Source organism: Callionymus lyra, chromosome 12 (genome assembly GCF_982586985.1).
Source record: "Callionymus lyra chromosome 12, fCalLyr1.hap1.1, whole genome shotgun sequence".
Taxonomy (NCBI): domain Eukaryota; kingdom Metazoa; phylum Chordata; class Actinopteri; order Syngnathiformes; family Callionymidae; genus Callionymus; species Callionymus lyra.
Window position 1 is genome coordinate 14712312 of NC_141829.1, and position 27865 is coordinate 14740176.

A 27865-nucleotide genomic window follows, 5' to 3' on the forward strand; every position below is an offset into this window, starting at 1 on the left:
ACAAAGTCAGAGATTTAACGTCTTTAGGTTGCTTTTCAAAGGTTCTCGCCGAACCTTTAATTGAGGTTGATTTAAAGTATGTTTTAACTAAATACTGCCAAATCCCATAATCCCTTGCTCTGCTGCGGATGGTGCAGGATAGGAATCTAATGCTGATCCTGAAATCGAAGACTTAAAAAAAGACGTGGAAGAGTTTAGCGAGCGAGGGACAGATTACCAGGCAATTACACGACAGACCTATAAACCGGCTATTAACTCGCCCGTCACACCCATAGACGCTTCAATTAACTCCGTCAGTGGGAGGAAACCAGAGAATCCAGCAAACGACTGACATCATCCTCACGAGAAAAGAGTTGTTTTTTTTCTCCTTCTTCAACATTTCCACCCTCTTGCTAGCTAGCATCACTGGAACAGCTGGCAGCAGCTTTTAACACAATAAACTGCTCAATGCTTTTTGCCCACATCCTGCTATTAGCACGTGTGGTCCGTTTGTGGCAAACTTCTGCGGCGGCAACCAAGAAAAAAAAAAAGTGCTTCAGCAGAAAATGAGCTCATTGGCAGACCAGAGTGGAACTAGACCATGTGACCAGCAGAGATGAATTCTCTGACGCGAACGGTTCGAAATGCCTGATTTAGCGTGAACACACAGCTTGACATGTGACGAGCTATTTAGGGGTTAATGGAGACAAAAGAGTCAGTGAGGACGCTCCTGTTACATGCACCTCAGGCAAAGTCATTCAGGTTGACTGAGGGACCCCTTTGTCCTCCATAAACAGCCCGGTCTGTCTCCCTCGCCACGAGCGAGTCACTGTTTCAGGAATTGTTGGACGGAGGTAAGATGACCATGATGTCATACTCTCACCCTGATGCTGCTCCTGAATAAGTTATATCATATAAACCGGAATCTTTCAGACACGATGGTATTTAACTGATCAAACACATTTTTTTTTTTTTACAGCCACCGGGTCACCTTGACCCAGAGATAACAATGGGTTAAAATGATTGAAATTGTTTTTACACATAGCGTTTTACATTTATATTTCAATAATTCAATTATGACATTTATTAAGTCGATATTTTTAGATTTGCACCTGTTTTAATTCAATATATAAATGTTGGTACAATAGTGCCACGATGATTGGCTGAGAGTTCAATCAAGTATCTTGGTTTCTTTGGGGGGTTTTTTTGGGGGGGGGGTACTATTATACCAACGTTCTTATATCAAATTTAAGAGGCTACTTGTTTAAAACTAAAATTTAGAAAATTAGTTCATTTATTCATTCATTGACAACCGCTTAATCCCGGGGTCGGGGTCACGGGGAGACTGGAGCCTTTCCCAGAGTCATAGGGCGAGAGGCAGGGGACACCCTGGACAGGACGCCACACATAGACAGACAACCGTTCACACATGCTCTCATACCTATGGACAATTTTTTGAAAATTTTGAAAATGTATTTTTTAATTAGTGAAATTCGAATATCTAACTCTATGTGTGACAAATAAACAAATTGAAAACTATTCAGGTTAAACATTTAAAATTGTTGTTATTAAATGGTCCGTCAAAACTAATACAACCTATTGATGAAGAAATTATTTAATTCAATTATTAAAAATGAATAAAATAAAAAAATACAATGCTTAAAAAAAATCAACAAAAACGTTTCAATAAAACATGTGTTGTATAAAACAAATTAACTCATTTTGAAAATATTTAAATATTATTATCAAATATCATAAAATTAAATTAAATAACCTATAAATAAACTGAACTCGATCAAATAAATAAAGAACAACTCAATGCTTAAAAAACACAACATTTGAATAGATTAATAAGAAAATGTAAGTTTAACATTTGTGTGTTGAATTCAACCATTCATTACAGCGTTGACAGTGATGCACCTCCATAGATAATATAGTCTAACATGCTTATTTACTGCAACAGTATTATTTACAGCCTTAATAACATTTGAAGTCAGATTGTCGACGACATGTGAGTGAAACACAATCGTCTAACAAACCTATAGGAGCAACATTAGCAACAACAACATGTGTGAATCTGTGCAAATCACCCGGGATTCTTCATGCATTCCTGGGATGAATTAGGGAAATACCACAGGGAATAATAACGTGATGTTTGGAAAGAAGGACGGACTTAGATATATATCCAGAATGATCGTATATAAATAAATGCATTTTAATACTAATGTGATGTCTTCGCTTTTTTTGTTTAAATGTAAACATTGTGAACATTATTATGTAACTACTCGTGGCTGTTCTATTTGCTGTTTACGAACTAGTAAAATACCAGAACAAATTTAAAATTACAACTGAGCCCCGTAGGGCTGAAAACAAAGGTGTTTGTGGTATCCCTTGTGTTATCGCTTGGTCAAGGCGACCTGTAGGGCTGAAAACAAATGTGTTTGTGGTTTCCCTTGTGTTTTCTCTGGGTCAAGGTGAGCCAGAGGCCGGAAAACTAATGTGTTTGTGGAATCCCTTGTGTTATCTCAGGGTCAAGATGACCCAAAGGCCCGGACACAAATGTGTTTGTGGTATCTCTTGTGTTATCTCTGGGTCAAGATGACCCGAATACATATGCAGTGGTGGAGGTCGTTCACCTTGACCCATAGGCAACACAAGGGATACCACAAACACATTTGTTTTCCGGCCCTTCGGGTCACTTTGACCCTGAGATAACACAAGGGCTAACCTCAACAGTGAATTATATAGATAGCTCATTTCTATCAATGATATTTCATATGCTTAAAAATGTATTGACTTATGTAGTATAACAAAAAAATAAAAGGTAATTAAACTGGTTAAATATGATATTAGTGTAAATGAGTGACTAGTCCTTGCAGGTTAATAGATTAAATAAACAAAAAAAGTAAATAAAATAAATCTTGTTTTTACATTTTTTTATCTAAACACATCAAAGAATCATAAATGATAAAATCCTTAATATAAATTTAATACACAAACATTCCAGAAAAGTCTTGTAGGAGACTCAAATAAAGGCAGAACATAAAACCTAATAAAGAGATTTAGGGGGAAGAGAACCCATGAATGAAATTGACGTGAGAACTGATGGTCTGTCTGGACGGTGACCCGGGTGTCCCGGGATCATGAATTATTGGACACGCCCCCCCAACAAAGAAAACAAGAAGCGAGGGAGGGTGAGAATATTGATTGAGTCTAATGTAGTTAAGCTAAGATGGATAGATGCGAGAATCTTGAACCTTTTAAGAAGATTTAGTTCATCTCATTCACACTGAGACGTTCCATTAATGATAAATGAAGGGTCGGTTTAACATAAACCTTATGATAATTCTGGCTCTAGAGAGATTGACTTGTTATTTTCACAGGTCCAGTTGTTGTGTAGAACAACACTTCTTATACAGAAGCGCCCAGGGACGTGGACCAGTACTAGTACTACTTTATTTAATTTCTACCGCAGTGATTATTACTGACTGAAATGTGTTAATAACAATAAGGATCTGTCTCGCCTGCAGTTAATACAAAACTCTGCAGCGAGAATTCTGACCTGCTCTAGTAGAAGAACTCACATTTCCCAGATCCTTAAAACTCTTCACTGGCTGCCAGCTCCTTTAAGGGTCAATTTTAAAATTCCGGTTCTTACTTTCAGATCTATTCATGGTCCTCCTTACATCAGTGATCTGACCCAGACTTACACCCCAGCTTGTGCTCTTAGGTCTGTGGATCAGAATCTACTGATGGTTCCTGAACACGCTTCTGGACCAGAGGAGAGAAATCCTTCAGGGCTGTTTCTCCAAAGGTTTGGAACGATCTTCACCTGTGTTTGATGATCTACTGACTCCTTCAAGAAACATCTTAATAAATTCTTATTTGTGCAGGTTTTTCCTAATTTTCTTGGACTCCTGTGTTTGTCTTATGTTGTCTTGACCGTTTGTAGTATATATGTGTATTGTTTTTGATTGTTCAAGCGCTTTGTGACGCTGGTCTAGAAAGGCGCTTTACAAATAACCTTTACTTACTTATTTTACTTACTTACCAAACACACATATACACAAAATAAAGCAAAAATATTAACCTGAAAATATATATAATCATGTGCCTTCTAACCCAGAGGGTTGCAGTCAAAGGACAACGTGGCCCTTTGACTGCATTTTTGACTGACCCTCATGAGGTCAAAGATCATTTAGAAACTATTTATTTATTACATGTCTATAAATACAGTATGACTATAGGGTTTTTGTTTTAGGTCTTTTATTCTCATTTTTCTGAGTATTTATTGCACTTAAAAAAGAAGTAGATGAGTAAAAAAAACATAATCGCAACAACATTGCTTTTAAAAGAAAACAACAAACAATAAAATAATCATTTTAGCATATTTCACCTGATTTTGTTGCTTTAAAAAAATATCGTTTGCTCATTTATTTTTGCTTGATGGCCCCTCACAACAGACACTGCAAAAAAAATGTGGCCCCAGAGTAAACTATTTCCCCAGCAGTGTTCTAACCACATCCCTGCCACCAGCCCCACGTCTGGAAACAACTTTATAAACAACTTAAAAACAAGATAAGGCCAGTCAACGAACCGGAGGCTGAAGCAGCGAGACGTCACAGTATAAAATCTCACCACAAACATTCTTTCTCACACATCCCAGAATGTACATCGTACATTCCTCCAGGCTAGAGATCCAGCTCTCACACTGTCAACTTCCTGTTTGGTTATAGAGCTTCACATTTCCCGGGCTCCCATGGTGGGACAGGAATCGTACCGTCCTCCTCCTCGAGTGAACCTGGAGAAACATCCCGACCATGCAAATATCTCGCAGGCAGAAATGGTTTTGTTTATTGTTTCTCAGATTCCAAAGTAAGTAGTGACTCACTGGAGTGTTCCTGAGAATCAAGGTGCATTCTTTCAATAATCGGCTCGGATATCAGGAGATGAAGTTGTGTGAGTCACTAACAGCTCAACTCTTCCCTAAACTAGTTATTTTTAACGACATTAATCATGTTTCTGAGCCTGCAGCGGACTCAGATGGTCGCCCGCTTCTTACCCTGGGTAGCTGGGGCATTAAAAAAGATGAAGCATTTAGATCAGGGGTAGGGAACCTGGTCCAGAAAGAGCCGCAGTGGGTGCAGGTTTTTGTTCCAACCGATCAAGCATGTACAGTTTAACCAATGAGGTTTCAGCTGAACAAGCAACACCAGACTGACAATCAACTGATTACACTCCTAAGACACCTGATTGGATAAAATGTGTCCTCTAGAATGGTTGGAACGAAAACCTGCACCCACTGCGGCTCTTTCTGGACCAGGTTCCCTACCCCTGATTTAGATGATGGTGCTAAGAAAATAATTGATTCCTTAAATATCGTGATTTCTTTTTCACAATACAGTATTGATATTTTCCAGCACTGTATCGATTGAGAAAAATATATTATCCATATTTTATTTTAAAATTATTTTTAATAGTTCTTCTATATTTAAATAAATTGTGTAACAAATAAAATAATTTGATTTAAAATATATATATTTACAATTAATAGGCAAATATTCACAGTTTGTTAATTTTTGTGTAGCAATTAAACTTTTTCAGAAGAAAAGGGAACAATGACCTCCTGTGTTGACTGAGGACGAGAGGATACAGTCGACTCCAAATCCTTTTAAAACTGATATTTGGACATATTTTGGTTCTAAAGCAGTTACGACTTCGTCAAGAGTCATGTGGTCTGTAAATACTGCAACACCAGAGTCAAGTACTCGACAATACAACAACCTTCAGTTGCTACAGTATCGCTATTTATCATAATATATATTGTATTGTATGTATCGTGATACGTATCGTATCACCAGATTTTTTGCCAATACAGCACTACTTGAGATAGTAATTAACATTTCCGTCTGCTTCAAACACAACTTGACATCCAGCAAACACAACAAAGGGACTAGTTTGGGGGGATGGACGCCCCGATGGTTCAATCTAATTAGAGACTCTCGGGAGATGACGTCACTGAGACGACACCCTCCCCTCAGGGGTCGAGGGTCGTGAAACAGAATTCAATTACTGTTTCAGTTTTAATTGAAACCGGTATCTGTGTTGAGACGTGAGGGTGACGACACATGTCGTGGCCGCAGTGCTATTCAGCCTCGGTTTATTTCTTTCCTTTAAAAGTTTTTCTTTACTCGTCCGGGCGAGTGGTGTCATCCCGGGTCCATCACTCTCCCACTTGTTTTCTGCGGTTTCAGCGTCTAATTGGTCCGAAGTGAAGGGCCTTTTCTGGAGTGACGCTCACCATCATCTTCTCGGGGCCCAATAACACTCATAAGTTAATTACAAGCCCGAGTATGTCGGCCTGCCTTCTCATTTCCACTGCAATTAACTTTGTCGGTCCGACCACAAAGCATTGGTCCGATATCTGCAGCGGTTATCAGTTTCCATTAGCAGCCGTGAGTGTCTGCCGTCCCAGACTCCTGCAGATGCACATGAGGATAACAACAGTGCAGGATGTGAGAGCAACTGATGTGAGAGTGTAGAGATAGATCCAGGATTGACAACCTTAAGCACGTGAAGATCCATTACCGCAAAATTAAAACTCAATCAGGGCCACAAAATCAGATAAACTGAAGCTAACAAAATTAATATAATCAATATAATTAACAAAATACTTTAACAACAAATTAAAGCAGAAAAAGGCATTTTAAAAAAATTGAATCTTCAAAAAATTTCGCTTCTCCGAAAAGTTGAACGTGACACTTTCCTGAAACATTTTGGAAAATAAATATATGAATAAATAAAGTTCCATTTAAATGTGAGAGGAGGAATTAAATACACTCATACAAATACACAAACATCGTTTGACAAAAGCTAACACAGTTAATATTCACAAATCAAACATTAAAAAAAATGTAAATAACAAATTGAAGGAAAGAAATCACTATAATAATTATGATAATAATATAATAATAATAATGTATTCTCTAGGAACATTTTGGAAAATGAATAAATAAAGTTTCATTTAAATGTCATTAGAGGAATTAAATACACTCATACAAATAAACAAAAATCGTTTCACAAAAACTTACACAGTTAATATTCCAAAATCAAACATTTAAAAAAATGTAAACAACAAATTAAAGGAAAGAAATCACTAAAATAATTATAATAATAATATAATAATAATAATAATAATAATAATAATAATAATAATAATAATAATGTACTCTCTAGGAACATTTTGGAAAATGAATAAATAAAGTTTCATTTAAATGTCAGTGGAGGAATTAAATACACTCATACAAATACACAAAAAGCGTTTTGACAAAAGCTAACAAAGTTAATATTCCCAAATCAAACATTTAAAAAAATTTAAACAACAAATTGAAGGAAAGAAATCACTATAATAATTATAATAATAATATAATAATATAAAAAGAATAATGTACTCTCTAGGAACATATTGGAAAATGAATAAATAAAGTTTCATTTAAATGTCAGTGGAGGAATTAAATACACTCATACAAATACACAAAAATCGTTTGACAAAAGCTTACACAGTTAATATTCCCAAATCGAACATTTTAAAAAAGTAAACAGCAAACTGAAGGAAAGAAATTACTCATTTTATTCTATAGGAACATTTTCGAAAATAAATAAATAAAGTTGTATTTAAATGTTAGTGGAGGAATTTAATACACTTAAAACTATAAATTACTAACCAAGAATAAATATATTTTATTTTATATCATCATTGTGGGCTTTTTTCCCCATAAGAATATTTGCCATATTGAGTTAAAGTGTTTGGGATTGGTCGAAACCGGAGATTAGGAAAAGCGACGAGGAGAATGCAGGCAAGGTGGAATGACAGAAAGAAAAGAAGCAGAATTCAAGATAAGGAAGATGCTCAGGTTTTAATTGAGGGTGAATAGGAAGAAGAAAGTCAGATGAATCCAAAATAATATCTTGGACATTAAAAAGGAACAAGATCCAAACTATATAAAGGTTTTTAGAGGTTTTACAGAGAGAGAAACTAGACCGGCTTTAGGACCTGTGGGAAGCCCTGCGTGAGTTGACTGGGTCACATGACCGATCAGCTGAATGAACAACCTTATGGCTTTAATTTAAAACTTAAAAATAGTTTTTAGTTTCGTTTTGGAAACGTGAAAACACGGAAGAACAACATGTCTGCAAAGCTCTTCCTCTTCGCCGCCGCGGTGCAAACTTTTACGTGTCTCTGTGCGGTAAGAACGTCCGTAAAAGTTTGTTTATTTGATGTTCTTTAAAGTTTAAAGGTTGTGTTTATTGTTGCGTTTACTTTTACAGAAGAAAGCGAAGAAGAAAATGAAGCTAATCTTTGGCACGATCCTGATAGAAAAGTCGTTACTATTTTAAGGATTTAGTTTAAAGAACTTTGTGTGCAAATAAAGTTGTTTAATAGTTATTTAGTTTTATTATGACGTGGTTTAAAGGTACATTTTGAGGAAGTCAATGCGTGTTACTCGGTGCAAACCTAAATAATAAACGTTGTAATTATTAATAACTATACACTTGTATAATGTTAAATACAGCATGTGTTATATTTACTGTGCTCATATTAACAATTTATATTTGAACTATCTATAATAATTATTCGCAATATTGTTTGATTCTGTTTATTAATATATATGTATATTTAATGTATTTGTTTTTTTTACATTTATTTCATAAAGCACTTTATTAAACATGTGATTAATATCTCGCAATTTGTGTTTAAAAAAGTAAATAAATCGTATGAGCTGCTAAAGTAAAGGTGATTTATTTAATTTTGTTGATTTTATGGAGATGATGAGATTTAGTTTGTTTGGACGGAAAAAGTGATGTTTCTTGTTCCTCTGAACTGATGGTAGTAACAACAAAAACATGTATTCCCCTCATCGTAACACAATTTATTAATTTTTTTGTAAATTTGATTGGTCTCACAGGGGTCTGAAGAGAGATCCTTCTCTATCGACTACAAGAACAACTGCTTCCTGAAAGATGGGAAGCCTTTTCAATACATCTCTGGTAGTATTCATTACTCCAGGATCCCCAGGTTCTACTGGAGGGACCGGCTGCTTAAAATGTACATGGCTGGTCTCAACGCTGTCCAAGTGTAAGTGAAAAAAACATCTTAAAATATCTCTTCTGCTTCTTGAAGTCATGATTCATACACAGATATGTTCCCTGGAACTTCCACGAGCCTGTGATGGGTGTACAGAATTTCAAGGAGGACCGGGATTTGGAGCATTTCTTGGATTTGGCCAATCAGACCGGGCTCCTGGTCATCCTGCGCCCGGGGCCTTACATAGATGCTGAGTGGGAAATGGTAAGAAGTTTAGAAGCATGACATCTCAAGCTTGTTGCTCCTGAACTTACGTGGATTTGTACGGAAGTTTATCAGTGCCAGCAAAATATTGAAGGGTCAAATTTAACATTTTAAATATTGACTTTTTTTGGCGACATGTTGTTTTGCATTAATATTGATCATTTATATCATTTCTAAATTGAAATTTGTTTTATTGAGCAATTAAATCATTTATTTGTATAATTAAAGGTTCATTTAAAGTCTTTTTTATTCAATATAGAAATGTTATTATAATGATGAAAACATGAATTCATTGTTTTTACACATGGAGTTCAAAATTATAATTCCAATAATTTGAAAATAAATTTCTCAATTCATTATTTAATATAATTTAAAAGACATCAAATACAAAAAGTGTATATATATTAGAACATTTATTTTATTTATTATTGGAATTAGAATATCCAACTCCTTGTGTAAAAGGAAAATAGTCATTCGTTGAGAACATTTTCTAATTCTTGAATGAAATTGTTAAAAAAATAAGTTCAATAATACAAATATATATATATATAATATATATTAATACCCTATAGGTGTGAGAAACTGGGTGGTTGTCAATGGGTCTTGATAATATTTAACTTTAAATCTATGTATTTTGTTTTATTTGCATTATTATTATGTATATCCTGTTCAATGGTCATGTCTCTATTTTCTTTATTAATGCTATTTTTTCTATTTAGTTCAGTTTAACAAATACAAATTCAAACTACACCACTTTTTTTTAAACCATCAAGTAAGATCCTACTGCGTCTGTTGTCCAGGGCGGCCTGCCAGCCTGGTTACTATTAAAAGAAAACGCGACACTGAGGACATCGAACTTGGGTAACAAACATTAACAAATGCGTTTCCAAGACGACAGCCTGTCAATTACATTTTTATTTCCAGGTTACATGGAGCCGGTGGGCAATTGGTTCTCAGTTCTTCTTCCCAAAGTCAAGCCCTGGTTGTACATCAACGGCGGGAACATTATCAGCGTCCAGGTGAGACATATTTGGATTTTCTACTCAAACCAGTTTTTTTTTTTTTTTAAACAAGTTAATTCCAGGTGGAGAACGAGTACGGCAGCTACTACGCCTGTGACTACAACTACATGCGAGTCCTTCGCGTTCTTTTCCGCTACTATCTGGGCGAGGAGGTGGTTCTGTTCACCACCGACGGAAACACAGACAAGGAGATGAGATGTGGGGCTCTGGAGGGATTCTACGCCACCGTTGACTTCGGCACAGGTTCATTTTTTAATCACATTTCTATTTTGGAAAAGACACTAAATTAAACATTTTTCTAGACACCAACATCACCGAGGCGTTCGAGCGACAGAGAGGCTTCGAGCCTAAAGGTCCTTTGGTTGGTTCTTGGTGTTTTTGTGGTGTTGAAGATGATCAGCCATGACTGTCGCTGTGTTTGCAGGTGAATTCGGAGTTTTACACCGGCTGGTTGGACCACTGGGGCGATCGACACGCCTCGGTTGATACAGCGAGAGTCAGCGGGATGCTGGGTAAGATGCTGGCCATGGGCGCCAACGTCAATATGTAAGTTTAAGTGCTGCCTTTGTGGAAGAAAATGATTATAATTGATCTCATAAGCAAATAAATCTCTATTATCGTGTACAAGTTTACCACGTGATGATCGTTTTTTTTAATGAATAACTCTTTTTCTCAGGTACATGTTCGAAGGGGGGACGAACTTTGGCTACTGGAATGGTAACTTTTTTAAAAATGTACTCCCTTTACGACATGTATCACGATACGGGGACAACGATACAATTTATTACGATACTGTAGGAACAAGGATATATTTGTAGTATTGTCCAAGACGGCGTGACTCTTGGCAAAGTCGTAACTGGTTTGTTTTGAAACAAACATCAGCTTTAAAAGCGGCTGGAGTTGGCTGTATCCTCTTGTCCTCAGTTTCCAGGATCTAACTGGATGTTGTGTATTTTGGCTGTGGAAGCTATCTAGCGGCTACTAGTTGAATTGCAACACAAAAATGAACAAACACTGTGAACACTGTCATCAGTGAGCAGAGAAGCAGAATGAGTGCACGAATGCTCCTACCCAGGTGCAAAACAAATAGACTCAGGGACTCATTCATTCCTCGGACTATTAAATTGTACAATTCTGAGTTGGGGGGCAGGAGTGGAGTGAAAGTATCTGGATGTTCTGTTCTATGTTAGTCTTTGTATCCTTTGTCGTTGTCATTTTTCTTTGTCTTTATCTTTAGACTTGGATTGTATCATCTTGTTCTTTCTCTTTATGTTCTTGTTCTTATTTTATTTTGATTTATTTTCTATTTTCGTGTAAAAAATTGCTGTATTTTCTGTGGCTATTGGAAAAAAACAATTTCCCGAAGGAGACCTCCAGAGGGATCAATAAAGTTTTACCTTACCTTACCTTATATGTGTTAATAAAAATGTATATGAATATATATATTACTGGTAGTATTTTGAGAGAAGCAACTTTTATAAAAGACACAGTATTTTTTAAAGTTTGAATCTCAGATTGCAGTGATTCTAAAGTAGTATTTACTACTATGTAGCTCTTATTTAGTTCCAGTAGTAGTTTTTTTGCAGCTGTCTAACCTTGTACTGCATGTTTTTGTTAACCCTGATAGGAGCCGACGATGACGCCGCGTACAATCCCGTCCTGACGAGCTACGACTACGACGCCCCGCTGTCCGAGGCAGGAGACCCCACCGAGAAGCTGCTGGCCATCAGAGACGTGATAAAACAGGTAACATCTCAGCCTAAATTCTGATTCTGTTAAGGAAAACTCAACTTTTCTCTTCAGTTCAGGGAGATCCCATCAGGGCCGATGCCACCGGCCACTCGTAAATTCGCGTACGGCTTTGTGACGCTGGAAAAGGTGCGAGTTCGTTCAGGTTTTCGCATCGTGGTTCTAAGAAAAAAGTTGCTTCCACTCAGGTCGGGAACCTGAGCAGTGTGTTGAGCACATTGTCGCCGGGCGGTGCCGTCAAATCCAAAGTCCCGTTGACGTTTGAGGAGATGAAGCAGGTAAGACGACAGGTCCCGGTAACGTCTTCAAGACTCAAGCCTCCTGTCCTCAGTATTACGGATACATGTTGTATCGCACTCTGCTGCCGAGGGATCTTCCGGAACCGACGCCCCTGACCTCGTCACGTGACGCCGTACACGACCGAGCGTACGTGTCTGTGAGCGAGGTGAGGACCACACTCCTGAGTCGAGATGTTGTTTTTTAACCTGGTGCGTCTGTGAGCAGGTGCACCAGGGGGTTTTGGAAAGAGATTCTGTGTCGACGTTGAATATTTCGGGGAAAAAAGGGGACGCTCTGGATGTTCTGGTCGAGAACATGGGGAGAGTCGACTATGGCAGCAAAATGAAAGACTTCAAGGTATAACACGTCAACTTTAGACATCCTGTTACTGTTATATGTCTTTTAAATGTATTTATTGTGACGTTGAAATACGTTCTTTGTTATTACAATCTGTGATGTGAAGTAGGAGCAAAAAAAGTCTGCCCCATTTAATACTTTTCTATTTTACTTAACAGAATATTTACTGTAACTGAACCAGCTTTGAACATTATCACATCATATCATGGAACAAAGACTGAGTTTTAGGGCCATATATTTTTATTTTACGAGATTGAATACATATCAGTACATTAAGTATGAGATTGGATTTTTTTTAATATGTTTATTACTATTTTAACAACAAATTGTGTAATTGTGATCCAGGTTATTCATTTTTATCTTTACCACCCCTCACTAGAGAACATGCACTATATTTAGGACATAATGCACACATTTATTTTTATTTAATATTTGTAAAAATAATACTATTCGAAATGGCAAGTTTGTTATTCAACTGATTTGAGTAAAATATTCCAAATAAAAGGAGAAATTAAAGTGATACTTGGAGGTAAATTTCACCACAGTATTTGCAGCTAACACTAGCCAGCTAAGCTAGCAAGTGTAGCATTTAAAGTTTCATTTGCTTAACATTAAAGTAAAAAAACAAAAATGGAACTTTATAACTCTGTGTGATGGGGTGGTGTTAAGCTTTAAGGTTCTATCCAACTGGCAAACGTAGCAGGGTATTTGAGACCTTGGCTCCCACAAGGGTTTGACCCATTTAATCTGCCTCATGTCATGTCAGTTAACAGGTAGAGAAAATGTTTTTTTAAACAAGAAATTTTAATTGTATTAATTTTTAATAAACATAACACCAGGGGATTTATGTGTAAATAATTAAAATAATAATAAACATGTTTTATACATTTAATTTCCTATTTAAGATTATGTGACCTCATCAAAAGGCGCCGCTTTCGTAGATCGAGTCAAATCCATGTTGGGTTTCTCTTCAGGGCATCTTGAAGAACTTGTTCCTGGGGGACGACGTCCTCCACGACTGGGAGATCTTTCCACTGAACATCGACGGGGCCGTTTCCGACGGATGGCCTCACAGGGACAAACATGTCGACCTCCAGACCGGACCTTCAGCAGGACCAACCTTCTACATGGGCACTTTAAAGCCCAACGGCCTGGCCTGCGACACCTTCCTCAAACTCCATCAGTGGAGCAAGGTGAGAAGAGTTGAAGGTAGAACTATAGAAGACACCTTTTAACCTGTATTTCTTTTAATCTCTTAGGGTCAGGTTTGGATTAACGGGGTTAATCTGGGGCGGTACTGGACGACCAGAGGTCCACAGCAGACCCTTTACGTGCCCGGACCGCTGCTCAGCACCACGGGTCCCAACAACATCACAGTGCTGGAGCTGGAGGAGGCTCCGGTTCGTCCAAGAGTTCTGTTCATGGACCGGCCTCAACTTGGAGCCAAACGTAAACGGACCTAAGAGCTTTGTTTGGATGGACGGTTTGAGTAAACAGAAGGTGCATCGTGAGCACGTAGAAGTTCTCTTAAATCATTCTACGAATTAAAATGGGATTTTCTGTTACTGATTGAAAGTGAATAAGATAAACGTTTGGGGTTGTGGATTTAAAGAAAATCATTTTTCAAAAACAGTTCTTTTATGGTTAACATTTCAATCAAGTGTGTATAAAATATTTTTTATTCACATCCAACATGCAAATATTTACAGCGTAAATTTTAGTGTTGCATTTAAACTTCTTGCCACTAGATGGCATTACGTTCTCTGCAGCTAAATTGACGACGAACTCCTGGTGATGAGAGGATACAGTCGACTCCAGCAGCTTTTAAAGCTGAAGTTTTGGACAAATTTTGGTTTCAAAACAAATGGAAGTAGTTACGACTTAATCAAGAGTCATGTGGTCTGTAAATTCTGCAACACCAGAGTCATGTACTCGGACAATACTACAAATACATCTTTGTTCCAGTTGCTACTGCATCATGATTTTATTGTCAGATTCTCACCACAACGCCTTAGAAATGTCGACTTTTCAATACACTGTTGGATTCACATGTATATATTTTTGCCTTAATCTGAGAAAGAAAACCGTTTCCAGACCGTCGACATGGATGTGATTTATTCAAATGTTTACCAATAAACCAAAGATGTTCTATTGTTTTTCTCTTTGACGTCAATGATTGTTTTGTCTTTGATTAAAAAGGAGGAAGTTCGAGGATCACTTGATAAAAAAAGTTTGGCAGCATTAGAGGGACGTTTCCTTCGGACTATTGTGTGCTCGCGTCAGCCTTTTCCTGCGGGAGCGTTGCTTTTCCGATGTGCCTGGACACAGCGGGGGGTGCAGAAGGAGAAGTCCAAGTACTTGAAGGGGACCTTCCCTAGCAGGGACTCGCCACACGACCAGCACCTCCTAGTGGCAAGAGAGAAAATTGTTAGTTACAAAACTGTCTTTAACGGGGAATTCTCTGTATAATTGTTAAGATTGATAATATTTTCATAATCAGTTCAAACTGACTCCACTTACGTGAAATTTGAAACGCTGACTCCCGTCGAAGTCGCCTGCTCGGCCAGTCTCCTCTCTGCTGCCAGAGCCCTCTGAAGAAAGGTTTGTTTCAGAGACTCTGCAGCAACTACGACTGAACGTAAAAAAAAAAGATACAAACCTTTTCTCGGTCAGAGAGTGAAGCGAACCTCTTCTTCTCCTCCGCCTCCGCCTCTTGCTTCATCTTCTCCTCCTTCTGCTCTTTTTCTCGCTGCTTTTTCTGAGCCTTCTGAGCCTTCTTCTTCTCGGCCTTCTTGGACTCCGTTCCGGCTGTAAGCGGCTCCGGCACCTGAAGAGGTCACTCTTTGGAATAACTGAACTCTTCGAAGTGTAGCTTAAGGGTGTGTAGCTTGAGGGCCACTTTTAAGGGCCACTTTGACATCACTATACAGACCTCATGAGGTCAGAGAGAAGCTAAAAAAAATGTTTATGTAGAAATTTTTTTATTTCTTATTATTATAAATATAACATACAATGATTATTTTTTAAAGTCTGGGACATCATACAAGGGGCCAAATTCTTTTACCACTTCTTATTTGTGGACTGAACAAAATTGTTTTTATTAAAATGTATATTACTGTCATTTCTAAGGTGATATTGTCTTTCTTATTCTTGGAAGCCGAATACATCTTATTAGTTCCTGAGGGATCGATAAAGTTTTACCTTACATCTTATTAGTTTTACTGTTATTAAAAGTCTTGGTCTATATATAGGCCTTTTCCAGCTTGACGGCCCCTCACACACTCGACCATATACAACCGTGATTTCTCACCTGAGCCTTGTTGTAGTCGTATCTGTCAGGATTATCACCGCGGTATTTACGGAAGATGTTTCTCGTTTCTTTATCAGGTGCTACGACAAAAGGGGTTTGTCCTTTGTTGTTTCTGGAAAAGCAGGGAGGATACAATGTGTCATACGTCCAATGACAGCCACACATAGGTTCCATCTAATATTGACGGGATGATGAGGCATAATGAGTAGAGGTGTAAGAAAACATACTCGATACACTGAAATATTGCAATATTTGTTTTCCTGATACTGTACCAACATTCAACATCTGCATTTGTATTGCTTTGAGAACATATTTCATTGTTATCATAGTTCCTTTATATTTCAGTAAACTGTGTATAATATGAAAGAAAACTATTTTAAAATTTAAAAAGAACATGCAAAAATTCACAGTATTTGCTTAGTTTTGTGTTGCAATTTCACTTCCGGCCGCTAGAGGGACACCCTTTATCACAAGGCCCAACTCAAATCACTAACTAAAATTATTTAAGCGATTTCAATTCTTGCCCCTCAAAATCAATACGTGTACATTATATAAAGATACTTAAAACTTAACTAAAAAAAATATTTACCCATTTATCATTTAAAATGATAAAAGGTAAACTTTATTTACAGCCACTGTATAAGACGTTGCCACTGATGAAATTTAATTGTCCACCACTCTGTCCCCCTCAAGTGGCCACAAATGTAACTACATATATGAAAGTAAAAAGCAGTTGAATCAGCAGACGTAAGGTTGATATGCCTCACCAGAGCATGAAAGCAAAGAGCAAAATTCACATTGAAACAATTGAACATTTCTACGTGTCCCTCTGACTGACTGTACCTAAGGGTAGGATCTGCTCCAGTCTCCAGCAGAAGCTGAACCACCGACTTCTGAGCGGCTGCCGCGGCAACGTGCAGAAAAGTGAACCCCGACGAGTCGACGGGTTTGTTCAGGAGCGTCAGAAGACTTGCAGGATGAGCATCGTCGCCCCCAGTCTGCTCCCGGTTCTCCTCCTCCGACTGACTGAGCAGTCCACGCAGGAGCTCCACATCGCCGACCTTACAGGCTGTGAAAAGCGAGTCTCTCAGGCCGAACTCTTTTGACTCATCGCCTGTTTCTAAAGTAGAAAATATTGGTTTCAGTTTGAAAAACTTCATAGGAATCACGTGCCTTGCTCACCGTTCACTGGTTCTTCATCCTGGCTCTTGTTGGCTGGAAGAACTCCTGGTGCTGCAGACTTATTTTCCTCATCCATATCAAAATCATCTGACAAAAAAGTTTGAGTTTAAGGCAAGTTCGCAGCAGTTTCTGTGTGACGAGCATGAATGAGTAAAAAATGACCTGGTGACAATAAAATATTTTTATTTAAAAGAAATTACTTTTTTTGCTTTTAATTTAAAAGTAAGTAAGTAAGTAAGTAATATTTATTTATATAGCGCTTTTCGAGACCAGGGTCACAAAGCGCTTTAACAATCAAAACAATACTCAAAACAGTACATACTTCAAAGATCAAGACAACACCGAGAACAACACAGGAGTTCGAGAAATTCAAGGAAAAGCCTGCACAAATAGAAACGTCTTAAGATGTTTCTTAAAGGAGTCAGTAGATCCATCAAGTGCAAAGAGAGAGGAAGATTGTTCCAAAGCTTAGGAGCAACAGCCTGAAAAGATTTCTCTCCTCTGGTCCTGAGCCGTGTGCGAGGAACCATAAGTAGATTCTGATCCACAGACCTCAGAGACCGAGCTGGGGTGTAAGGCTGGATCAGATCAGTGATGTAAGGAGGAGCCTGACCATGAATAGCTCTGAAAGTAAGAACCAGAATTTTAAAGTTGATCCTGAAAGAAACTGGAAGCCAGTGAAGAGTTTTAAGGATCGGAGAAATGTGAGTTCTTCTACTAGAGCGGGTCAGAATTCTCGCTGCAGAGTTCTGAATCAACTGCAGGCGAGACAGCTCCTTCTTGTTAAGACATGAAAACAAACTGTTACAATAGTCCAGACGAGAAGAAACAAACGCATGGATTACAAGCTCCAGATCATGTTGTGACAACATTTTCCTAAGTTTAGAGATTTTTCTCAGTTGAAGGAAACAGTTTCTGGTCAGTTTTCTACAGTGTTGAACAAGAGACATGTCTTTATCAAATACAAAATTACTTTTTAAAAAAAGTAACATATATATACACTGTATACATATTTATAACTCGCAAAAGGATAGTTTGGGTGTCACAAGTAACATCTTAGTACCTACTCTCCTTATCCTTTTGATTCTCCTTCCTTTTTCTCCTCCTTTTTTTAGTTCGGCCAAAGTAGATTTCAGACTCCCTCAGGTCCAGAGTCCCCAGAGTAGTCTCCACCATTTCTAGTTGGATCTCCCCCTCTTCTTCCTCTTCTTCTTCCGAGCTCACCAAGTTCACCTCTGTATCTTTTAAATTCACATTAGAATCGATGAAGGCAATATTAGGGTGTGAAGTCTGAGACAACAATGAGGAAAAGGTTGTAAACTCACCTTTTTCTTCAGTGATCTTCATTTTCAGTATCTTTCTCTTTTCTTTCTTTGGTACATTACAGAGGGCAGCAAAGTCTGTATCTTTTCCTGCATCAGAATATTGACGGTTTTATCGTCAACAAGGGGGTGTTTAAGATCGCCGCGTCATCTTACCATAAACTTGAACGTTGGAAAGCACATCATGGACCCGTCGAAGTTCACGAAAGGTTGCTCTGCGAGTGGCAAATGGAATAGACCTGATCCTGGGATCCTTCTTGTCAAGCGGTGCAGTTTTGCCCCCGAAGAACATGATTTTGTTGTAGCTCGGGGAACGAATGAAGATAGCGGAAGCCTGACTGAGGTGAGTAGACCAGCTCGCCAGAAGATCCTGAATTTCCTGTGAAGAGTGAGGAAATGTTAGAATGATTTCTGTTTGAAACTCCTGTAAATAAATCTTCATTGATCGAGAACTAGGGTCTCATTGCTGTTGTAGATGTGTTTATTTGCAAAAATCTGGCGATACGACAATACAGGGGCAATGATACGATATATTGCAATACTGTAGGAACAAGGATATATTTGTATTAGTGTCCATCTACTTGATTGCAAATTTAACAGTACAAAGTCGCAACTGATTTTATTTGTTTTGAAAACAAAATATGTTCAAACATCAGCTTTAAAAGCAGCTGGAGTCGACTGTATCCTCTCGTCCTTAGTCATTGCCTGGATATTTCAAGAAATCAACGTTCCGCTCCGGAGGAACGTAATGACTGATGATGATGTTTAATTGCAAAGCAAAAATGAACAAAAGCTTTAAATGTTTGCATGTTAAATGATTGTAGATGTAAATGATTATGTAAATAATGAAAAAAAAACGATTTTTGTTTAGTTTCATTTCTATATGCTCTTTCAATGAAATGTACACCATAAAACCACAATATTAAAGATAAAAAAAATATATAAAATAAAATTTACAACAATAAGAACTATATTTAAAAAAAAGTCCTGTTGAATATTGATGGTATTAGGGGGGACATGGTGATATTTAAGTGTATTGATTTGATTTTATTCATTCAATCATTGCATGATTAAAAGACAAGAAATCATTATAAGGAAAAAAAAAAATTCTGACTTTGACTAATGCGGCTTCATTGTAGCGTCTCAGGGCGGCTCCTGCAGACTTCGGCGCGTGACTCCGGTTCTGAGAATCCTTCAGTCCTTGAGCCGTGCCCCTCTTCGCACGCACGGTGTATCTGTGAAATGTTTTATGCTCAACCACTTCTTTTCTGAAACACAACCAGAGAAAAAAAAATGTCACATTTGAAGGCGACAATCTTAAACTCTAAACTCACCCCTGAAACACTGCACCAGCAAAATGTCCACCACCGGTCATGAGAACGATCCATACAGTGTTCTTGCTTATGGACTTCAGAGACAATACCAGGTCCTGCTGCCCAACTGGCTGAAAGAAACTAAATAAGTCGATATGATCCTCAGTATGACGTGAAGGAGACGACTTACCTTTCCATGAAGGATGCACCTGTGGACGGAGAAGTATTGTCCTGCCGAGTTGAGGAAAAACACCTTACTGGAAAGACGTCCACTCCATCTGTTCTCAGATTCTTCATCCTCCACCGTGTTACTTAATTCTCTCTGATCGTCTTCTGAATCTTCCTCGTTTGAGTCAGACTCTGAGCCAGATATACTCGACATATCGCCTTTGAAGTGAAAACAATTCATAAATCGCACATTATTCGTTTTTGGATGATAACTTTTCTCACCAGCGCCACTTTTCTTCTCAAATTCTTCAGCCGTGACTGGAGTCAATCCTGATAATTTAAGTCTCAAGTTGAACCGGTGCCAGTCCAGTTTGTAGTGTTCCAGCTGGAAAGCAGTAAAAGAAAAACACTCTTAAAAACTCATGTTTAAGAGTGAATAACGTAGTTTTTGTGACACATTGTTTGACTTAAGTTTGCGAGGATGTTTCCAGCCGCTCACCTGCTCTTCTCGACTGATGAACGAGGTTTGACAGGCCGAACAAACCATCCTGTCCGACACCTCTCGGACCACAATGCTCTCTGGCTCATGGTTATCATCTGGGTCGACTGGTTCTGATAAGACACATGGGTTCAGCGCACGATGATCAGCCATCTTCAGAATTTTAAAACCAGACACACACATACCTTCTGCGGTGGGCGCTGGTTCAGCACCATACTTTTGAGCAAAGTCTACTTCTCTCAGTCCAGTCAAGGCCTCGTCATGAGAGGAGAAATCGAAAACGGACCGGAGGTCAACCCCTGACGTCATCACTTGACCCTCTCCTGAAAAATGACAACACAGGATTTTTCTACAACACAGGATTTCTAACAAAAAAAAAAACAAGTTCGGAAAGAAACCTGCGTATTAAGTATTTGTTTTATATTGCTTAACATTCAGAGGAAAAATTGTCATGAAGGTAAACTGATAAGAACTTTTATAAACACGTGTATTTCATATTGTACACCCAGCACTGAATTCAAACATTTATAGTGACAAAACGAAGCTAATTTATAAGGTTATAGAATCGACAAAGTACAAGAAATGATCATATCTTACCGTTAATAACTCCAACAGTGCTGACAACACACCATGGAAGGATTTATTCTCTTAAGTAGAACTGCAGTGACTACATGCAGTAGTAGTATCTACCGCCCTCTAGCGACCGGGAGTTAAATAGCAAGTCGTTAGAACGTGATGACCCAACAAAGTTTTTTTTTATTTCAATGTCGACAAACTTTCATGCAACACATGTTAAAATAGATCGTCTTAAATGACGCCAAAAGAACCAGATAGAAACGGCAAATATCAAACCCGAGCAGCAAGCACGGTAATGTATTTTATTGTGTTTAATTCAACGTTTAATTTAGATTATAAGGCTATAAATGACTTGTTTTCTATTCACATTCTACCACACGCTGTTGTGATTTTACACGGAAGAAACAAAAAAACCCAACAACACTTAAAACAACTGAACTTTATTGTATATAAACAAGTAAAAATTGAGATCGCGTAAAATATTACGTCATCACTTTGCGTCGACCTCTCTTCGGTTTGACAGCAGCTTCTCTCATCAGTGCAGGTGTTGCTGTTTGCAAAAAAAAACGATATTAAATGAGGAATTATAATATTTTAAGGATTAAAAAGTATAAATCACCAGCCAAAGAATTCTCCTTTAATCGTGACAGTTGTTGTTCCACCTCGGATATTTCAGTCGTGAGTCTCTGCACCTTGTTTGCGACACTATCGTGACGTTCTTGTAAATTCCTCCTTTTGTTTAAAGCCCCAAGAAAAACAAAATGTTTGTGTCTTTTATCATACTTAAAATATATAAATAAATACCTTTTAGTAGAGCTTTGGACACTCAGTTGGGCAGTGAGATCCTTCTCCTCTTGAAGCTGGAGACCCAGCTGCTGCAGAAGGTTGACAACCTCCATGTTGTCCTTCATCAGATTCACCCTCTTCTTGGTTTCCTCGGATCTAAAAGGAGAGAAAAGCCACAAAAACCGCAGAAATATGGTGAAACACAACTATTCTTTTTTTTGTTGCAGTTTTTATCTCCCTTTCAATGTTAAAATAATAAATATTGAGACAAGAATAACACTATTGTTGGTGTCATGAACAAAATGAAGTTACATTTGAGTGACTTCTTCTTGCACTTGTCGTCTTCTCTCCATCAGTGTCTTCACTTTTAATCTGCTTTCGTCCAGAGCACGTTGAAGTTCTTCAGTTGCTAAGAGAGGCTTCATGTTCATGGAGGACCTGCTTCGGTGGAACTCTGTATGAAACCGACGTTAAATAGCCACGAGATGGCGCCAGAGAACTATTTGTAGCGATCTGCAGCGCCCAATTCAATTCTTCATCCACATACGGAAGCATCAGGGACTGTAAACGCGCGTTTTGTTGAATATCTTGTTAATAAAATATGTAAAGAATGTAAAGAATTTTATCAAAACACACCTCAAAGTTTTCTATGTCATCTGACATGTCGTGCTGCAGAGCCCGGATAGCTCAGTCGGTAGAGCATCAGACTTTTAATCTGAGGGTCCAGGGTTCAAGTCCCTGTTCGGGCGGCGATGTTTTTGTTTTTCCTTTTAGATGTTGAGTCAGACAAGATTAAACAAAATGTTTATTCCCGGAGAAAATTCATTTTTTTCGAGGCTTTATAACACAGGAATCTCCTTCGTGTTCTTTATGTGCCTTTTATGAAATCCTCATTTGAAATATTTTGTGTTAAGATGTTTTTCCAGTTGAATTACTTCAAAATAAAATATTTTATATTTAAAATTGTATAGTATATAATATAATATTTATAATGCAAAAATTGAATTTAGTTTTAATAGCTTATAAAATATGTGCTAAATCAATATACGACTTTGTTCATGTCCTTGGTAAAGATGAGTAAATGTTAATATGTATAGTTGTGACATAAATACATGCGTCATGACTACACTTAAATATATATTTAAAGTTTTTCGATTGCTTTTGTTGTGTTGTGTCATTTATTGTGTAATGCCACGACAACAAAAACTATTCCCATGTTGCGTTTACAACACTGGCGATAAAAGTTTATGATTCTGATCACAAAAAGTGCAAAAAAACTTTCATAATATGACTCAATTGCATGATTTATAAAATATATTCTTACTACCAATACATTACATTCGGATCAAGGTTTTATGGCTGTTAGATTTTTTTTTAATAATATATATAATTGGCAGATTTAGTCTCGTTTTTAAATGCAAGTTGTTGTCGCCACTTCAGGAGGGCGTCGCTGGACTGGCGGGTGTTTGTTTCACACCCGCTTAAGCCCTGAAATCTCCCTGGAACTGTAGCTAAACAATCATCATTTCATTTAAATCCAGTCATTGACTCCCGGCTGTTATTAGTTCTACAGCATACCTTACATTATCGTCCTGTGAGAGTTGTTGTTTGCGAAATAATCCAACTAATTTGAGAATTACAGCCAACCGCTCGCGGGGTAAATAACAACAACAACCCTGTAATCCAGGCCCGAGGTAATGACGGCTATTATTCCGGGGTCACGCTGACGGCGGGCGCGTATAAAGGTGGACGTTACCGCGGGTTCAGTGTCACTTTTGACTGGCAACAATGGAGCACATTATCCTGGTGTGTGCGCTCCTCGCCTGCCTCTCGACCACACAAGCTCAGGTGATTTTTTTTTTACCTTAATATTTTAACCAGATTATCTCAATTTCTCGTCTTTTTTTGGTGCAGAAATTCGTGTTCACACCCAGATGGGCTCCCAGGATGGCGGCACCAAGAGGATACAAAGGTAATTAAAAGTATCATCTCACTTACTTTCCCTACTGACTCCAACTTTAAGAGAACGAAGAGCACCTTCCTCTGACGGTGATGGATGAGATCATAAACACCAACAACATGCAAGGTACGCGGCTCATCTTCTCCTGAAACAAAACAGATATATTTTCCTGAGTTGTCCCTCGCTCAGCGTCACAGATCGTGGAGGGCACCTCCACCCTCCGCGAGGGAGACATCGCTGTTTCCACGGGAAGACGAGCCCGGGTGTGTTTCGCTCGCAGCTGCCTGTGGAACAAGTCTGTGGACGGACACGTCTACGTTGCTTACAGCATGGCGGAAGCGTACTGTACGTCCTGTCGTCGTCGTCTTGTTTCTGCTCAGAGATTCATCTGTGATTCTTGAAAAAAAAACCAGCTGAAATGGACAAGAAGATCATACAGAAAGGGATGGAAAACATCGAGAAGGGAACTTGTGTCAGGTTTGTTCCACGGACTCACCAGCGCGACTACGTCGACATCCAGCCTCGATCAGGGTGAGAGCTGCACAACTCCTCTCCTCCTCTACACCTCCTTTTCTTATTTTTCTTCTCCTCTTTCTCCCTGTCTCCTGCTTTTCCTCCTTTTTTTTCTCTTTGCCTCTTTGTCCTCCCGCTTCTATTATTTCTCCTCTAACCCCTCTTCCTCCTCCTACATCTCCTCCTCCTCTTTCTCCTACTTTTATCCTCGTCTTCGTCCTCTACCAAATCCCTTTCCTACTATTTCTTCTCCCTTTCTCTTGCTTTTCCTCCTCCTTTTCTTTCCCTTTGCCCTCCAATTATTTCTCCAACTTCTCCTCATTTTCCTCATTCTCCTCTTCCTCCTCTCTTTTCTCCTCCTATTCATAATTTCCTCTTCAGTTTTATTATCCTCCTATTATCCATCCTGTTCCTCCTCTTCTTTCTCCTTCTTTTACTCCTCGTCCTCCTCTTCTACCAACTCATTTTCCTTCAATTTCTTCTCTTCTTTCTCACTTTCTCCTGCTTTTCCTCCTCTTATTTCTCATGCTTTTCGTTCTGCTTTTCTTTCTCTTTGTCCTCCTTTTCCTTCTATTATTTCTCCTCTAACTTCTCCTTCTTTTCCCCCTTCTCCTCCTCCTACATCTCCTCCTGCTCTTACTCCTCGTCCTCCTCCTCTACCAACTACTTTTCCTATTATTTCTTCTCCTCTTTCTCCCTTTCTCATGCTTTTTCTCCTCCTTTTTTTCTTTTGCCTCTTTGTCCTCATTTTCCTTATCCTCCCATTATTTCTCCAACATCTCATTTCCTCCTTCTCCTCTTCCTCCTCTCTTTTCTCCTCCTACTCATAATCTCCTTTCATTTTATTCTCCTCCTATTATCCATCTTGTTACTTCTCCTCTCTCTTCTCCTCTCTCCTTCTACTCCCTCTTTTCCTCTTTGTCTTCCCTTTCTTTCTCCTATTATTTCTCCTCTAACTTCTCCTTTTCCCCCCTGCTCCTTTTTCTCCTCCTCCTACTACGAAAACGCCACTTACATTTTATTCTCCTCCTATTACCCATCCTGTTGCTTATCCTCCTCTTCCTCCTCCTATTCTTTCTCCTTCTTTTATTCTTCGTCTTCCTCCTCTATCCTTAATCTTCTTCTTTTCCACCTCTTACTCCTTTTCCTCCTCCTGTTTCTCCTCCTCTGCCTCTTCCTCCTGCTTATTTTCCCCTTCCTTTTCATTTTCCTTCACTTTTACGCCTCTTTGTCCTACTTTTCGTTCTCTGCCTCTTCCTCCCCCTTTTATTCCTCCTCTTACTCCTCATCCTCCTCCACCTCCTCCTCCCCACTGACCACAGTCTCTCTCATGGTGTCTGACAGGTGTTGGTCATACCTGGGCTCCCGGGGCGGCAAACAGACGGTGTCTCTGAACAACCCTGACTGCATGAAGGTCGGAGTGATTTCTCACGAGTTCATGCACACGCTGGGGTTCGTCCACGAGCAGTCGAGGCTGGACCGAGACAAATACGTCACCATCATGTGGCCCAACATCTGGAGAGGTGATGATAAACTTTTGTGTTTACCTGTCAAGACACCAACATGTTTTTTCTTACATTTTCACACAGATCGCATCAGGAACTTTGAGAAATTCAAGACCAACAATCTTGATCTGCCGTACGATTATGGCTCCATCATGCACTTTGGAATGTAAGTACCGACTCCAAATTGGACTGGACTGTAAGCAGAGGTGGAGAGATTAATAAAAAAACTCGTTAATCATGTGACTTTCTTAGTATAAAGGGGTGTGAGAAAGAAACAAAACACTTAAATATCACTATATTGTGTCAAGATACCATGTTCAAATGCATTGTATTGATATTCAAAATAATAACAATAATTTGAATAATATTTATTATTATTTATTATTTTATTTACATGTATTTTTTGCCCCTAAATCTTGTTTTATTTTTTAATCATACTTTTATAGTATGTATTTCAATAAAGTGTGTAGAAAAAAATATATATATATTTTAATTTATAAATAACATCCACAGCTTTGGATATTTTTTCTTTTTCTTCTCAATTTAACTTAACAGCCGCTAGATTGCAATTATTTAGTCCTTTACAGCTAGATCCTGGCGAGTACTGAGGACGAGAGGATACAGTGGACTCCAACAGCTTTTAAAGCTGATGTTTGGACATATTTTGGTTTAAAAACAAATGAAAGCAGTTACAACGTAGTCAAGAGTCATGTGGTCTGTAAATTCTGCAACACCAGAGTCAAGTACTCGACAATACTACAAATATATACTTGTACCTACAGTATCACAATATATATAGTATTGTTGCCCCTGTATTTTGATACGTTAGTATCATCAGATTCCTGCAAATACACACCATTACTATTTAAATGATCAATCTGCTCAAGTAGAAGCACAACGTTGATCTTTTAACTTGGTATAAGTTAAGGTGCGTCAAATTCAATTACCCAGGGAATTAAAATCTCTTAAAAGTCGCCACCAGATCAAGTTGAACTTCATCTACATCTCCAGGTACGCCTACTCTGAGGATGGCGAGCCCACCATCGTTCCCAAAAACAACAAGAACGTGAAGCTGGGTCAAGCGACGACCCTCAGCCTGGTGGACAAGATGAAAATCAACAAGCTTTATAACTGCGGTCAGTGCGACGTCAACAGAACCAGATGAACGTTTGGACCAAAGGATGGAATGTTTTAGATTTTAAATGAATTCAATTTTGTTTTCAGGTTTCTTGGAACCAACGCTGTAAATGGAGCGAAGTCACCAAATAATCATTGTCTGTCAAATGATCAATAAAGATTATTTCAAATTCCTTTTGGTCGTGATATGTTCATCATATATATTATCAGGATGATGTATGAGTTCTCCCTCAGTAAGAACTTTAAATTAAAGGAACTCTGGTTTCCTCACACGTTCTCAAAACTAATGACTTTTCTTTATATTCTTGTTACAGTTGATATTATTTTTTATCTAGATCTTATTGACCTGTGTGCATTATTTATGGCTTTTGAAACAACCGAATTAAACATGACAACATTTAAAATGCAAGATAACGATCTTTCATTTTATATGTTGTTTAATGAATAAAAAAATGACCCTTGACTAATCAATTTGTCCAAATTATATTATTCTTCCTGGGTTTTTTTCCATTTAAAAATAAAGAAAGATACAATTCTCCCCAAAATATACGTATCACAGGACTTGCATCGTTTTTTTTTTAACTTTATTTTGAAATAAATTCAAATTTGTTGGATAAATGTAATTATACATACAGCGGTGTGAAAAAGTTTGGGCACCCATGTACATTTTCATGATTTTCCTTTATAAATCATTGGTTGTTTGGATTAAAAAAAACAGTTAAATATATCTTATAGGAGACAAACACAGTGATATTTGAGAAGTGAAATTAAGTTTATATGATTTACAGAAAGCAGATTATTTAAACAAAATTAGGCATGTGCGTACATTTAGGCATCACAGAAGAAAAATTACTCAATA

At 38.1% G+C, this 27865-nt stretch overlaps 4 protein-coding genes and 1 non-coding gene across 7 annotated transcripts; 3 read left to right on the plus strand and 2 right to left on the minus strand.

The window, feature by feature from the left end:
- The first annotated feature begins 8078 nt into the window (after positions 1-8078).
- On the plus strand, positions 8079-14902 carry glb1l (galactosidase, beta 1-like). Its single transcript, XM_087803850.1, has 16 exons — positions 8079-8225; positions 8946-9115; positions 9178-9328; positions 10129-10189; positions 10253-10347; positions 10413-10593; positions 10653-10711; positions 10775-10896; positions 11027-11067; positions 11978-12096; positions 12154-12228; positions 12288-12377; positions 12431-12544; positions 12604-12735; positions 13710-13928; positions 13995-14902. The coding sequence occupies exons 1-16, from the start codon at positions 8166-8168 to the stop codon at positions 14196-14198; spliced, it is 1893 nt and encodes a 630-aa protein (XP_087659976.1). The 5' UTR covers positions 8079-8165; the 3' UTR covers positions 14199-14902.
- A 102-nt stretch (positions 14903-15004) lies between these two features.
- On the minus strand, positions 15005-21180 carry ankzf1 (ankyrin repeat and zinc finger peptidyl tRNA hydrolase 1). 3 transcript variants are annotated; one of them, XM_087803848.1, is made up of 16 exons: positions 21127-21180; positions 20715-20852; positions 20530-20636; positions 20313-20415; positions 20053-20249; positions 19884-19993; positions 19664-19817; positions 18706-18928; positions 18553-18639; positions 18295-18468; positions 17228-17314; positions 16889-17165; positions 16046-16157; positions 15395-15562; positions 15256-15326; positions 15005-15141 (listed from the first exon to the last, which is right to left on the minus strand). In XM_087803848.1, exons 2-16 carry the CDS (start codon positions 20836-20838, stop codon positions 15015-15017), a joined length of 2121 nt encoding a protein of 706 aa, XP_087659974.1. In that variant the 5' UTR covers positions 20839-20852; positions 21127-21180; the 3' UTR covers positions 15005-15014. The 3 variants fall into 3 exon arrangements, with proteins under 3 accessions (XP_087659974.1, XP_087659975.1, XP_087659973.1); XM_087803849.1 differs by having other exon boundaries at positions 18295-18462; positions 20530-20642; XM_087803847.1 differs by having other exon boundaries at positions 20530-20642.
- Positions 21181-21310: 130 nt separating this feature from the next.
- hce2l2 (high choriolytic enzyme 2-like 2) lies at positions 21311-27179 on the plus strand. The gene is made up of 9 exons (XM_087804300.1): positions 21311-21397; positions 23806-23863; positions 23915-23977; positions 24041-24196; positions 24265-24382; positions 25709-25887; positions 25954-26035; positions 26881-27005; positions 27094-27179. Exons 1-9 carry the CDS (start codon positions 21341-21343, stop codon positions 27114-27116), a joined length of 861 nt encoding a protein of 286 aa, XP_087660426.1. The 5' UTR covers positions 21311-21340; the 3' UTR covers positions 27117-27179.
- On the minus strand, positions 21530-22322 carry drc12 (dynein regulatory complex subunit 12 homolog). The gene is made up of 4 exons (XM_087804301.1): positions 22204-22322; positions 21910-22047; positions 21725-21837; positions 21530-21655 (listed from the first exon to the last, which is right to left on the minus strand). The coding sequence occupies exons 1-4, from the start codon at positions 22320-22322 to the stop codon at positions 21588-21590; spliced, it is 438 nt and encodes a 145-aa protein (XP_087660427.1). The 3' UTR covers positions 21530-21587.
- Positions 22568-22640, plus strand: trnak-uuu (transfer RNA lysine (anticodon UUU)). The gene has a single exon. It is a non-coding gene; the product is annotated as a tRNA-Lys (tRNA).
- Positions 27180-27865: the final 686 nt, after the last annotated feature.